This window comes from Mus pahari, chromosome 19 (genome assembly GCF_900095145.1).
Source record: "Mus pahari chromosome 19, PAHARI_EIJ_v1.1, whole genome shotgun sequence".
NCBI classification, from domain to species: Eukaryota; Metazoa; Chordata; class Mammalia; order Rodentia; family Muridae; genus Mus; species Mus pahari.
Window position 1 is genome coordinate 1,319,213 of NC_034608.1, and position 15,985 is coordinate 1,335,197.

Below are 15,985 nucleotides of genomic sequence, written 5' to 3' on the forward strand. Positions count from 1 at the left end.
TGGTTCTTTTATTTTTGGAGATGGGGATAGGGCCAGACTGAATTATTGTCTTGTAGTTTAGTCTCTTGACCATTAGTCTCTTAACTACCTGTAATATCAGTATTTCCATTCAAGATTACTTAGAGTTTTATTGTGTAAGATTTGTAATAATTTCTTATAACAGTTATTTGCATATTTTGAAGTTGACATATCCATTTAAGTATTAAGTACAAGTAGGTGTGCTATGTAAGAACTCTTCTCCATTGGAAGGTCCTTTCCCTTTAGGAAAACCATAAAATTTTTCTGTTCTTGGCAAGAGAGATGGACGAGCAGCTAAGAGCACATACTGCTCTTCCAGAGAACCCAAATTCAGTTCCCAACACCCTCATCAGGAAGTTACAACAGCCTGTAACTCTAGCACCAAGTATCTGATGCCCTCTTCTGGCCACTGGGGGCAATGCACTCATGTACACATGCCCACATACACACTAGATTTAAAAACAAATCTTTTTAAATAACACTTTCAGGAGATAATTTTTAATATTTTTTTATGTCTTTAATTCTTCTTTGTAGCAGAATATACCCCCACAAAAGTATGCATGCTTGCCAATTTACCTTATTTTTTAAATGTAGGTTTGCCTACTTTAACAATTTCAGGGCAGGAACCTGTAAATTAGTGGAAGAACGTGTGCCTAGCATATGAGAAATCTTAAGTTCCAACACTACCACTACACAAGCCCAAAAAATTCTCAATAGCAGTGTGTGTGTGTGTGTGTGTGTGTGTGTGTGTATGTGCATGTGCACTCGGGCATATGTGGGTGTGTACAAAGGCAACAGCTAGACAGCCACCCTTTCCACTGTCTCAAAGAGACGTATCTGAAGACCGAAAACACCAGCAAAATAGAAGCTTCAGTTTCCCGGAAGGGGCTAACCCCTGGCTGGAAGCCTGGGTAACAGCAAAGAGCATGCATTTTCTAGATAATTCCACAGTTTCCCAGAAGAGCTAAGCCATGTAGAAATGATGGATACCAAAGAGACAGGTTTTTCTTTTAGTATTTTGGGAGGCATAATTCACAAAACAAATTACTGTCTTCCAAAATCAATATTTAACACACATAAAAACTAAAATCGTGTGTTTATATGGGGAATGCACATGTATATTATGTAATATATCTCTTTCTGTTGAAAACATTCAAAAATCATTCTGTGCCCTTTAAATACGCAACACATTATGGTTATCTGAGGACATTAGATTGCATTTGTTTTTGAGATGTGGACTCATATGTAGTACAAGGCCAGCCTTGAACTCGATATCCTCTTATGTCTCCTCCCATGAACTAGTATAGGCACTAACTGCTTTGCTCAGTTGCTTTGCTAGTTGTTTTAAGGGAACCATTCAGTGGCTCTTAGCACACTGACAGTATTGGGCAACCATCATCACTTTCTGGTTCCAAAACAATCTTCATATAGTACTTCCAGCAGTCCCTTCCACTATCCTCGGCTTCCAGAAGTGATTATTTCCAATCTCTCTGAATTTGACTATTCTGGCCTTTCAGATAGGATTAAGACTCTTTCTAATACAGGGAAGGCCTCGTGTATGGTTTTGCTTCATATGGTTTCCATCACACGTCATCAACCTTAGGTTGAAAATATTAAGGGGAGAGCTGGAGAGATGGTTCAGGGGTTAAGAGCACTGACTGCTCTTCCAGAGGTCCTGAGTTCAATTCCCAGCAACCACATGGTGACTCACAACCATGTGTGATGGGATCCTATGCCCTCTTCTGGTGTGTCTGAAAACAGTGTACTAATATACAGTAATAAATAAACCTAAAATTAAAAGTTTTTTAAAAAATATTAAATGAAAAAAATATTAAATGGGAAAATTATAGATATAAAAAATTTTACAAGCCGGGCATGGTGGTGCACGCCTTTAATCCCAGCACTCGGGAGGCAGGCGGATTTCTGAGTTCGAGGCCAGCATGGTCTACAAAGTGAGTTCCAGGACAGCCAGGGCTATACAGAGAAACCCTGTCTCGAAAAACCAAAAAAAAAAATTTTTTTACACCATCCCACACTATTACATTTCGGAAAGTAAACTAACATTGTGGATGTTTATACACTGCCTGCCTGTTCATGAAGATGTAATAGCCATCTTGTTTGTCATATCAACTGTCATAGACATTCTAGTCAGATACCTCTTATTTTAATGGCCTAAAATGCAAATATATATATATATATTTATATTTCATATATATATATACATATATATATACATATATATATATATATATATGTGTATATATATATGAAAGAACATGATGGGTACTTCCTATAGTTTTAGGCACCCATTTCAAATCCTGAAATATATCTACTATAAACAAAAACAAGATTATGCTGATCATATAGATTATATACTAATAAAAAGTAATAGCCTACCCCAATTTCTGGGGTCACATATCCCTTCTAAAAAGTAGACATGTCCAACTGTGACTTAAGGTGAGGTTAGGGTAAAGGCTAAAGCCATGGACTATCAGAGGAACACGGTCTATTAGAGAACAAGAGTTTGTGCACAAATGATGGAACAGGTCAGCTGTGAAAGCCAGGTATTTTGTAAATTAATCTTGACTCCGTGTTAGAGAAGGTTGAAGAAAGGCCAATACACAGGCCTATTATGATACCTACAATGTGCAAGATATCAGAAAAGAGACTTTCCCATACCATTGTGGAGTTCTGAGAGCAAAGCAGACATTGGCTCAACTCTTGATTGAGCACCAAGAAAGCCCATGACCCACCATCCTACCTTATTGGCTCTGCCTCATATTTATTCTCCACACTTATTTTTTATATAACCTCCCCAGTCTTGAGTATGTCCATGTCTGTGGCTCTAGTGGTGATGCCCATGGTTATGAACATCTGGTCAACCCCTCTGCTGAAACCCATGTTATTTCTAGGCCAGTGGGAGGGGTGGTAGCGGCCTTTGCACAGCTCTGATCCTGTGTTGTAGGCATTTCTTCCGACTGTGCCAATCCTCTGCTAGAAGCCCCACCAAGATTATTATAATCATGGCACCAAGGCATATCCGGACCAGATTCCCCTTCGCATAGTGCTGATGAGCAAAACCTAAAGGAAAGAAAGTTGGCAACAGATGTTTAAAAGCTCATCTCCACACCCGACTCCATATACATGATTTGAGATTCTATTCTCCTCCATCAGTTACCATGATCACCCCCCGCCATCACCAACAAGGGTCAGAACAGAATAAGTCCAATTCTCTATACAGAGATACTCTCATAGATCCTTTCCTGAATCCCAAGACAATCTCTCCTCTAACAAAATCAACACCTTGTTAGATTACTGACTTATAAAAAAAAAAAAAAGATAACTTGCCCCACCTGGGGATCTATCACATACACAGCCACCAAACCCAGACACTGTTGCTGATGCCAAGAAGTGCTTGCTGACAGGAGCCTAATATGGATGTTTCTTTAGAGGTTCTGCCAACGCCCTACAGATACAGATGGGGATGCTCGCAGCCAACTGTCCGACTGAGCAGGGGGACCCCAAAGGAGGAGTTGGGGGAAGGACTGCAGGAGCTGAAGGGATTTGCAATCCCAGTATCAACCAAACAGATCCCCCAGAGCTCCCAGGGACTAAACCATCAACCAAAGAATACACATGGAGAGACCCATGGCTCCAGCTACATATGTAGCAGAGGATGGCCTTATCTGGCATCAAAGGGAGGGGAGGCCCTTGGTCCTATGAAGGCTTGATACCCCAGCATAGGGGAGTGCTAGGGCAGTGGGACAGGAGTGGGCTGGTGGGTGGGGAAGCACTCCTGTGGAGGCAAGGGGGACAGGAATGGTAAGGGGAGGGGGTGGGATGGGGGGTTATCAGAGAGTAAACAGGGAAGGGGGATAACATTTGAGATGTAAATAAACAAAATAACCAATAAAACATTTTAAAAACAAAACAAAAAATAAATAAAATAAAATAAAATAAAATAGCTGTAAGAGAGTGAGGGAGATGAGGAATGTCCTTATTTGACTATTTGGAAATTTTTAACCTCCTCACTAAATTTTCTCAATAAATTCTGAACTCCATATGTTAATATTATACTTCCCTTAACATTTTATGCACCAGGCTCCAAAATTATAGCTCTACAGATTCCATGTAAATGGAAAATAGTCTGCATGAAGAAATGGGATACAAAGGAAGTGGAAATGGACAGGATCACTTACCAAATGGAGGGCTCGGCCCCTCTGGAGAGACAGTGATATTCATAGGCTTTTCTAAGAATAAAAAAGGGGGACAAGTATAAACAAATGGAGACATCTACCCTGCTGGAGGCAGACACACGTGCTCACATGCTTGTGACACAGAAACCCATGACATTTATGAACACAATCCATAGAGTCAGGCTGCCAGATATGACTGCCCAGTCTAGCATTTACATAAGGAAACCTCTCAGAAGTATTTCAACATCCATGAGTCCATTTTCCCATCTGCCCAGTGGAATTGGTACTACCATATAATGGGTTGACTTATAAGTAATAGTACATTCTTGGCATTGATAATCTAGAAGTTCAAAATATGGAATACTACAAATTTTTGATATTTCTAAGAACTAACAGAATACCACAACTGAAAAACTTCACACTTGACCTTCATAGGATAGGTTACAATGAAAACTTGAATGATCTGAGAGGAAAGAGTGTAATCAAAACATATTGCATGTAAAAAAATTTAAATAAATAAGAATGATATAAAATCACGTTTGGCTATGTATATAAACATAAATGGGTCCAGGGGTGCTAGTGTCCATTTTTAATCCCAACAATTGGAAAGCAGAGTCCAGTGAATATTTCTGATTCTGAGGCCACCTGGTCTACATAGCAAGTTGAAGTCAGCCAGGGTTACACAGTGGGAACCTTCCATAAAAAAAATAATAATATAAACAGGGACCAGAAAGATAACTCAGTTGTAAAGTGCTTCACTGGCATGCATTGAGCCCTAAGTTTGATACCAGGCACAACAGAAGCTGACTATGGTACCAAATGACTGTAATTCCAGTACACAAGAGGTGCAAACAGAGGAACAGTTCAAGGACATTATGTATCATTATGGGAGTGGGCTTTGATGTCTCCTCTGCTGTATAATGGATTTGAGACCAGCCAAGGCTAAATGAAATTATGATTCAATGAAAAATGGCTATAGATAGACTTTGCTGGTAGGAAAGAGAAGCCCATCCTTGAGCCCCCTTTGTATGGAGCTTTAAATGTCTACTTACTCACCAGCTGTAGATAGTTTGTTTGTGGGTAAGATGGAAGATCTCCTGGAGGCTTCTAAGAGTTTCAAACGAGAATGTTATTAGGAAATAGAATAATGGCAGCTCATCCCAAGTGCTCCCACACTTCAGACCCCTTCTGAGACACCTGCGTCCTCTAAAGCCTTCATCTGGCACATACTGTCCAACTACTGCGGTTAATAAATTCAAAAAGCCCTCCACTTAGAATTGGACCATTTTTCAACTGATAGACTCTTAAGTTTTTTCCACTTTGAGGCTGGTATGAATGAAGGTGTTATAAACATCCACATATGAGAACCTGTATGAACAAAAGTGTTGGAGTTTAAATGAGAATGCTCCCCCATAGCCTCAAATATTTGAATTCTGTTCCCCAGTTGGTAAAAGTGTTTGAGAAGGATTAGAAGGTGTGGCCTTGTTAGAGAATCTCTCTCTCTCTCTCTCTGTCTCTTTGTCTCTCTGGGTCTCTATCTATCTATCTATCTATCTATCTATCTATCTCTCGTTTTCACATTCTCTCTGCCACATGCTTGTGGATCACAATTCAAGCTCTCAGTTACAGCTACAGTGTCATGCCTGCCTGTCTGTTACCATGCTTCACACCATGACGGTCATAAACTCACCGTCTGAAACTGTAAGGCCCAGTAAACGTTTTCTTCTATAAGCTACATTGGTCATGGTGTCTTATCACAGCAATAAAAAAGTAGCTAAGATAGTAAGTTTTTAACTTTCTTTTTTTTCTTTTAGGTTCTTAATTTGTATTTAGTACTAACACAAGAGTTTCAGAATCACTGGGTCATAGGATAACTCTGTTGAACTTCTGAGAGAATACACGACTAGTTTTCAAATCATATGTAGTAGATACAATGCAGAAAACTCTGGGGTGGTTTTAATAGGTATGGCCCCCATAGACGCATGTGCTTGAATGCTTGACCTATAGAAAGTAGCACTATTAGGAGCTGTGTCCTTGTTGAAGTAGCTGTGGCCTTGGTGGAGAAAGTGTATCATTATAGGAGTGGGCTTCGAGGTCTCCTATGCTCAAGCTACACCTAGTATGGCACACAATCTCCTTCAGCTGCCTATGGATCAAGATGTAGAACTCTCATCTCCTTCTCCAGCACGATGTCTGCCTGCATGCCACCATGCTTCCCACCGTGACAATAATGATCTAGACCTCTGAAACTGTAAGCCAGCCCCAATAAAATGTTTTCCTTTGTAAGAGTTGCCATGGTCATGGTATCTACTCACAGCAGTAGAACCCAAACTAAGATAAGCTCTAAACCTTTCCAATGCTTGTCCTGATTGATTACTTGGTTGAGTGGTTGCTGACTTTTTAGTTGGTTGGTTGGTTTGTTGGTTGGTTGATTGGTTGGTTGGCTTGTATTTGTGTAGTTACAACCATCTTATTGAACACATGGTATATGAATTGTATCTCAGTTTTAAACAAGTGTCATGAAAGAACCAGTTATTAGTTTGTACTTTAGGAGTCTTTTTCCCTCCTAAGTACAATATCTTCACATGAAACTTTCTATTGTTTTTACCAAAATGTTTCTTAAACTCATTAAGCCCGTGAGTAGACTGCTTGAGGACAGGGACTGTATTTTCAGACACATTTGTAGTAGAACTTCATTCCCCAGCCACCAGAATTTACTGAACTCACCTGTCATGGGAAATGATTCCTCTGTAGGTACCTGACTGGGAGTGGCAGAGGGTCCTGAGAAATCAGAAAAGGAAAAAAGTCAGTACTCTATGGGTTAACTATGGGCTCCAAGAAAATAAGGAAACATTCCTGTGACTTGATTTTTCTCACAAAGCAAGTGACTATGAAGAAGTTTCCACGACTGAGTGACTGGAAATGCTCCCGGGTACACTCTACAATGGCTTTCCTACCTTTGTCTTCCCTGGACTCTTGTCTCCAATGCCCTCACTTGTCATTTGTCACTTTCCTGGTACTTGGCCCCAAAAATTAGATGTGGAGATGAGAACCACGGGAAAAGTTTTGGAATCACATCAGGAATCACAGATGCAAGGAAGTATGCAATGGGAGGTGAGATAAAGACTGAAAACAATATACAGTATTCTGAGTTTTGGGGTAGAAGAGTATATGATAGTCCTTTTTAGTACTTGATATTATATAATTGTGTCTATTATATTGTATATTTCATAATTATATTTTATTTATTATTTATAAAGTAAATAAAATGTATTCATTCATGTTTTTGGTACTTGACATTGAACATGGGTGCCTTGTGCATGCTGAGTTTGTGCCCTACTACTGAGATACATGTCAGTCATTATTCTTATAATCCATAGTATTTCAGACTTTCAGTTTTTAAATAATGTTTTCTAGTTTCTATTCTATAGGAAAATCAAAACTGACAAGTCAGAAAGTAGACTGAAGATGTAACTCGGCTGGGATAGTGCTTGTTCAGTATGCACAATGCCCTGGGCTCCATCCCTGCCTCGTAAACCACAGAGTAGCTCGAGCCTGTAGTCCCAGTAACCAGAAGTCCAAGGTTATTCTCCTCGGTTTGAACATAATAAATTCAAAACAGCCTGAGATACATAAGACCATGATTTTAAAAATAAAATTTTAAAAATAGGAAAAAAACCAAAATGCTGTGAAGACAAAAGCAAAAGGAACCAACCCAGCAAATCATGAGCCCAAAATAAGTGTTGCTGTGTCATATATGCATTTACTTTTCACTTAATCATTTGAGAATTCCACATAAAGGTACTGTACTTAATATCATTCTAACGTGGACTTTCCCCTCTCCAATTCACCCCATGTTTCTCCTATTCCACCTCAAATTCATGACTTGTTCATTATTGTCATGCATATAAAAATATAAGCTGATTCCATTTAATTTTTCTCAGATATACATGTGTTTAGGGATTTCCATCTAAGATTGAATAATCTATCAGGAGTTTGTTCCTGGGGAAAACTAATTCTCTCTCTCTCTCTCTCTCTCTCTCTCTCTCTCTCTCTGCAGCCACTGATTGCATATAGCTGTTCATCTACAGGCGGGGCCTTGTGAGATTTCAACTAGTTTTTTTTTTTCCTTTTTCTTTTTATCAACAAGTTTTAATGTCAAGTGGAGCTTTCATTATTCAGGTCTTGTTTAGGCGACCATAGCATTGAGATTTCATGGCAACAGCTTCCCCGTCATACCAAGAAGGTACTATCTCAACAGCAGGCATCTGGATCATCTGCCTCATAATCTTTAATATGTTTATATTCCTTTTTCTTTTTTCTCTCTTTTTCTTTTTTTTAAATCCAGAAAGCTCAATTTTATTTCCTTTCTTTTTATTGGATATTTTCTTCCTTTACATTTCAAATGCTATCCCAAAAGTCCCCTATACCCTCCCCGCATTCTGCTCCCCAATCCACCCACTCCTGCTTCCTGGCCCTGGCATTCCCTGTACTGGGGCATATGATCTTCACAAGACCAAGGGCCTCTCCTCCCATTGATGGCTGACTAGTCCATCCTCTGCTACATATGCAACTAGAGACACAGTACTGTGGGGTACTGGTTAGTTCATATTGTTGATGCTCCTATAGGGTTGCAGACCCGTTTAGCTCCTTGGGTACTTTCTCTAGCTCCTTCATTAGGGGCCCTGTGTTCCATCCAGTAGCTGAATGTGAGCATCCACTTCTCTGTTTGCCAGGCACTGGCATAGCCTCACAAGAAAGAGCTATATCAGGGTCCTGTCAGCAAAATCTTGCTGGCATATGCAATAGTGTCTGGGTTTGGTGGTTTTATATGGGATGAATCCCTGAGTGGGGCAGTCTCTGGATGGTCCTTTATTCCATCTCAGCTCTGAACTTTACCTTTGTAACTCCTTCCATGGGTATTTGGTTCCCCATTCTAAGAAGGAACAAAGTATCCACTTGTTGGTCTTCCTTCTTCATGAGTTTCATGTGCTTTGCAAATTGTATCTTGTGTAGTCGAAGTTTCTTGGCTAATATCCGCTTATCAGTGAGCGCATATCATGTGAATTCTTTTGTGTTTGGGTTGCCTCACTCAGGATGATATCCTCCAGATCCATCCATTAGCCTAAGAATTTCATAAATTCATTGTTTTTTTATTGCTGAGTAGTACTCNATTGNGTAAATGTACCACAGTTTCTGTATCCATTCTTCTGTTGAAGGACATCTGGGTTCTTTCCAACTTCTAGCTATTACAAATAAGGCTGCTATGAACATAGTGGAGCATGTGTCCTTACTACAAGTTGGAACATCTTCTGGGTATATGCCCAGGAGAGGTATTGCTGGATCCTCCGGTAGTACTATGTCCAATTTTCTGAGGAAGAGCCAGACTGATTTCCAGAGTGGTTGTACCAGCTTGTAATCCTACCAGCAATGGAAGAGTGTTCCTTGCCAGCATCTGTTGTCACCTGAATTTTTTATCTTAGCCATTCTGAGTGGTGTGAGGTGGAATCTCGGGGTTATATTCTTTTTTCTTAGAGAACTAATCGTTTTTGTTCAGACAGCTATTTCAATAGAGTCATAGATAGTAAGACTGTTAAAGCACAAAATCTATGAATTCGTTGAGATTTAGAGGGTCAAAGAAGAAAAACCTTCAGATCTTACTTTACAGGTACCTATACTATTATATTTTTACAATAAGGGTGATAGTTCTTGGCTATCAACTTGTTTCGATTGATAAATGCCTAAGAAAGTAGAAATGTACACCTCTAGATGTGACTATAAGACCATTTCCAGAAACATTAAAAAGGACACAATCAGTGGATTAACCTATTGATGGATTCAAATTTTGACTATACTATCAGGTGGTAGGGGAAGTTGTAGAGGACGCAGCCCGGTTGGGGGAAGTCAGTCACAAGCATGTCTTGACTTAGTCCCTTCCTATAATTCTCCTTCCTGGCTGCCATGAGTTCAGTGACCTTACTTTATGATATCTTTCTGCCCTGAAGTCCTTCTGCCTTACCTCTAACCCAGGAACACAGAAGCAGACTACCATGAATGGAAGCCTCTGAATGTGTAAACCAAATAAATCCTTCCTCCTTTAAGTTGTTTCTCAGGCAACTTTATACAATAGCAAACTGTAGACAGCTAAATGGACCCAAGGGTTTCTCAAAGGCTCTGATGAAAGGACATAAAGAGCCCAGTTCTTTGTCCTTGCTCAAGACTGGGGCCAGGGCCCTGGGAGAGTAAAGGTTTCAGTTTCCTGGTACTTAAATTTTTGCTCAGAAGAAACTAAAGATTCCAGGCACAAGGCTGCTTTGTAATGCTCTTGATGATAACTGTGTTCCCCTCATTCCAGGCACAAGGCTGCTTTGTAATGCTCTTGATGATAACTGTGTTCCCCTTACACAACATTGCTTGAACAGCCTCCTACTGACTTTATCCCATAATATAATAATTTAATATAATTAAATAATATATTATAATTTCTGCTCACTTTCCATTGCTTCCCTGAAAATAGTATATAAGATATTGTATGTACTTCTTAATAAGCTTGATTGACAAAAGTCATAGCATGTGCAGCACCTCCCAACCCCAAAGTTTATCTTCCCTATCTTCTATCCTCTTTATCGTCTGAACCCCTGGTCCTCTCTCTCAGGATTTTGTTACTGAAGAATGACCTTTTGGTCCAGGTAAACTAAAAGCTGATGGACCAAAAGTTTTCTAAAGAAATATGGAAACAAAAGATATTCTGCTTGTAAAATCTCAACTATGCATTTTGTTTTATTTAATTTTTTTATATATCATAGATCTTTGTAACTTACTGTATTGTCCTTCCTTAATTGTTTCTTTATTTTATTTTATTTTATTTTATTTTATTTTATTTTATTTTATTTTGGTTTTATCGAGACAGGGTTTCTCTGTATAGCCCTGGCTGTCCTGGAACTCACTCTATAGACCAGGCTCGCCTTGAACGCAGAAATCCGCCTGCCTCTGCCTCCCAAGTGCTGGGATTAAAGGCGTGAGCCACCATGCCCAGCTCTTTATTTTATTACACTGAATTATGTTAGGCCATTGTGTGTGTGTGTGTGTGTGTGTGTGTGTGTGTGTATACATATGTGTATATGCAGTACTTTGAGATTCTCCCTGCTCTGTCTCCCTCCCTTGTATCCCTTAGAGCAGTGGTTCTCAACCTTCCCAATGCTGTAACCCTTTAATACAGTTCCTTGTATTGTGGTGACCTCCAACCATAAAATTATTTTTGTTGCTACTTCATAATTGCAATTTTGCTACAGTTATGAATTATAATGTAAATATCTGCTTTTCAATGGTAACCTCTAATAAAAGAGTTATTGATCCACAGGTTCATAACTAATGCCCTAGATAGTTTTCTTTCAACTTTCTTACTATGTATAAATATATGATTATATGTATCTATATAAAATCTGTGAGACACAAATGAAAGAAAACATGATATTTGTCTTTCTGAGACTGACTTAATTTAATGTATTTACCTCCAGTTAGACCCATTCCTACATATCCATAATTGTATTCATCTTTATGGTCAAAAAAACTCCCTCTGGTTAAGAACTACATTTACTTTTCATTATCCATCCCTCTGCTGATGGACAAATAGGTTGGTTCCATAACTTAGCTGTTGTGAACAGTATTACAATAAACTGTGGTGTACGCCTCTGTGATATATACACATATGTGAGTTATACAATTTTAGTTTTCTAAATAAAATCTATATTGGTTCCCATAGTGTTTGAACTGTCTTATATTCCCAGGGGCCATGAATAATGGCTCATTTTTGTCCACATTCTCACTAACATTTGTAATTTGTTTTCCTGATGACCACCATTCTGTCTGGGATAAACATTTCTACGGCGCTAGTGATATGGAACACTTTTTCATGTTTATTAGTACTTAATCGTTTGAGAGGCTAAAAATGTTTGTTTTCTTTTTGCGTTGCTTTGGTCAGTTTTATGCTTTAGCTTTGTGGTTGGAACTGCAGTAATTGACAGTTTTATTTTATAAAAAGTGAGACCTTTTACAGATTTGAGACTTTCACGGTGTTAAGGTAATGAATTGGTCTTATTGTGAGCCAACAAGAGTCTGTGGTTTGTTATAGCATCTGTAGGGCACTAATACACCTCCAAAGATGATTGGAGCCAGAGGATTTCCTTGCCCATGCCTCTGACTCCCTTGAAATTTTCATATATGTCAAAAAAAATAAAATCTTGAACCTAAACCCACTTACCAGTAACTACAAGCACTAGAGGGTCACTCGGGGCTGACCACAGGTATGGAGATGAGCTGGAGAAACTGTAACACCGGTACGTCCCACTGTGAGCAGCAGTCACCGTGATGATGGGGAAATTGGTCCGGTACCATTTCTCAGGTCTCTTATAAGGCCCAGTATCCCCCTCTTTGTATAGAACAAATTCGTCCAAACTGTATGGGCTCTGGCACTTCAGAGTCACATCCCTGCCTTGAGGGACTGCTGAGCTGGGATGAGCAGAGAGTGAGGGTTTAGCATACACACCTGGGAAGAAAGAAAACTCTATTAAAGACAGGAAACCAGGCTGGGGAGATGAAGCATTTCTGTGTTTGCTTAAGACTCTTAGAATATATAAAGGTCGCCTTCTGGTTTGGACCTGGACTGGGAGCAGAGCCTCTGCTCTGGATTTCAACAAACTCAGTCTATACCCCACTTGTAGTTCGACTCTCCAGGTATTCTTACACATCCAGAATCACAGGGTAGACCCCAAACCCGCCCCAAAACCTGGCATAACCAGGACCCCCTGAATCCAGGGCACAGATACCCACCCAGCCAGAGATTCTTGCTCCTTCTGGTTTGCACCTGTGCTAAGAGCTGAGCCTCTGTTCTAGATTTCAACAAACTCAGGCCACACCCCAGTTGCAGCTTGACTCCCTAAGTACTCTGGCACATCCAGGATCTCAAGTGATTCTCTAAACCTGCCACAATACCTGGATGTTCCGACATATAGCAAGGATAAATGCTCCACTATGTTCATAGCAGCCTTATTTATAATAGCCAGAAGCTGGAAAGAACCCAGATGTCCATCAACAGAGGAATGGATACAGAAAATGTGGTGCATTTACGCAATGGAGTAGTATTCAGCTATTAAAAACAATGACATTTTGAAATTTGGAGACAAATGGATGGAACTAGAAAATATCATCCTGAGTGATCACAAGAGAACACACATGGTATGCACTCACTGATAAGTGGATATTAGCCTAAAAGCTCAGAATGCCCAGGATACAATTCACAGATCACATGAAGCTCAAGAAGAAGAAAAACCAAAGTGTGGGTGCTTCAATCCTTCCCAGAAGGGGGAACAAAATACTCACCGGAGCAAATATGGAGACAAAGTGTGGAGCAGAGACTGAAGGAAAGGCCATCCAGAGACTGCCCCACCTGATGATCCATCCCATATACAGCCACCAAACCAGGACACTATTATAGATGCCGGGAAGTGCTTGCTGATGGAAGCCTAATATGGCTGTCTCCTGAGAGGCTCTGCCAGAGCCTGACAAATACAGAGGCGGATGTTCACAGCCAACGATTGGACTGAGCATAAAGTCCCCAATAGAGGAGTTAGAGAAAGGACTAAGGAGCTAAAGGGGTTTACAACCCCATAGGAAGAACAACAATATCAACCAACCAGACACACCAGAGCTCCCAGGGACTAAACCACCAACCAAAGAGTACACGTGGAGGGACCCATGTCACCATCCTCATTTGTAGCAGAGGATGGCCCTGTCAGACATCAGTGGGAAAGAGGCCCTTGGTCCTGTGAAGGCTCGATGCCTCAGTATAGGGGAATGCGAAGGTTGGTAGGCAGGAGTGGTTGGGTTGGTGGGGGAACAACCTCATAGAAGCAGGGGAAGAGGTAATGGGATAAAGGGTTTCCTGGGGGGAAACCAGGAAAGGGGATAACATTTGAAATGTAAACAAAGAAAATATCCAACTTAAAAAAAAAGTTAGACTCCAGAGAACCAAATAACCCTATTTTAAAAATGGGATACAGAGCTAAACAAAGAATTCTCAACTGCAGAATATCAAATAGCTGAGAAGTACCTAAAGAAATGTTCAGCATCCTTAGTCATTAGGGAAATGCAAATCAAAATGACACTAAGATTCCACCTCACACCAGTTAGAATGGCTAAGATCAAAAACTCAAGTGACAGAAGATGCTGGCAAGGTTGTGGAGAAAGAGGAACACTCCTCCATTGCTGGTGGAACTGAAAGCTGGTATAACCACTCTGGGAATCAGTTTGGTGGTTCCTCAGAAAATTATGAATAGTTCTACCTGAAGAACAAGCTATACCATTACTAGGCATATACCCAAAAGATGCTCTAATATATAACAAGGACCCATGTTCCCCGATGTGTATAGCAGCACTCTTTATAATAGCTAGAATCTAGAAACAACACAGATGTCCCTCAACGGATGAATGAATACAGAAAATGTGGTACAGTTACACAACTGTACTACTCAGCTATTAAAAACAATGGCATTTTGAAATTTGCAAGCAAGATGGAACTAGGAAATATCATTCTGAGTGAGGTAACCCAGACACAAAAGAGCACACGTGGTATGTACTACTGATAAGTGGATGTTAGCCCAAAAACTCATAGTGCCCAGGTTACAACCCACAGACCATATGGAGCGTAGGAGGAAGGAAGACCAGCGTGTGGATGTTTCAGTCCTGCTCAAGGAGGAAACAGGATAATCATGGGAGTTGGAGGGGGGACCTGTGAGGGTGAGATGAGGGGGAGTAAATAAGGGGCAGTATGAAGAACTGTAGGGGACATGAGAGAGGTACACAGGGTCAGGAAATCGAATAAAAATATATAGTGGGGGGATAAGGAACTGGGAATAGCCACTGGAGGGTCCCAGTTGCCAGGGAGATGAGAGGCTCCCAAGACCCATCAGGGATGATTTTAGCAGAGAAGTGGAGATAGAACCTGTAGAGACCACGTCCAATATATAGGCATGGCCCCCAGTGGTGGGATGGGGCCACACACCCGGCTCAAAGTTTCTAACCCAGAAATGTTCTTGTCCAAAGGAAAAACTGGGCCAAAAAAATGGAGCAGAGACTGAAGGAAGGGCCATCCATGGACTGCCCCACCTGGGGATACATCTTGTCTGCAGACACCAAACCCAACACTGTTGCCATTGCCAAGAGACAGGAACCTGGTGTGGCTACTCCTTGGGAGGTCTGCCCAGCAACTGACCAATGCATATGTGGATGCTTGGAGCCAACCATCAGACTGTGAGCTCAGGGACCCTAGTGGAGGAGCTGTCGGAAAGACTAAAGGAGCAGAGGATTGCAGCCCCATAGGAAGAACAGTATCAACTGGCCAGACTACCCAGTACTCCCAGGAACTAGACCAACAACCAAGGAGTGTATAGGGAGGGATCCATGGCTCCAGCTACATATGTAGCAGAGGATGACCTGTCTGACATAAGTGAGAGGGGAAGCCCTTTGTTCTGTGGAGGTTTGATGCCCCAGCTTAGGGGGATGCTGGAGAGGTAAGGAAGGAGAGTATGAGTGGGTGTGGGAGCATCCTCATAGAGGCAAAAGGGAGGGAGGAGAGGAAGGTTGTAGGATGGGGGAGCATGTGGAAGGGTAACCGAGAAGTTGGATATTATTTGAGATGTAAATGAATGGAATGAATGGAAAGAAGAGGAAGAGGAAGAGGAAGAGGAAGAGGAAGAGGAAGGAGGAGGAGGAGG

At 40.8% G+C, this 15,985-nt stretch overlaps 1 protein-coding gene across 2 annotated transcripts in view; it reads right to left on the reverse strand.

Annotated features, from left to right (window-relative positions):
* Nucleotides 1–2,776: 2,776 nt before the first annotated feature.
* Nucleotides 2,777–15,985, reverse strand: part of Gp6 (glycoprotein VI platelet) — a 20,695-nt gene continuing 7,486 nt past the window's right edge. Inside the window, exons 4-8 of one of the 2 annotated variants that reach the window (XM_021219635.1) lie at nt 12,475–12,759; nt 6,942–6,995; nt 5,271–5,321; nt 4,218–4,268; nt 2,777–3,099 (exon numbers count right to left, since the gene is read on the reverse strand). In XM_021219635.1, coding sequence (XP_021075294.1) covers nt 2,927–3,099; nt 4,218–4,268; nt 5,271–5,321; nt 6,942–6,995; nt 12,475–12,759 — 614 coding nt within the window. In that variant the 3' untranslated portion in view covers nt 2,777–2,926. The remainder of the gene's footprint in view (nt 3,100–4,217; nt 4,269–5,270; nt 5,322–6,941; nt 6,996–12,474; nt 12,760–15,985) is intronic. The other variant, XM_021219636.1, reaches the window with a different exon arrangement.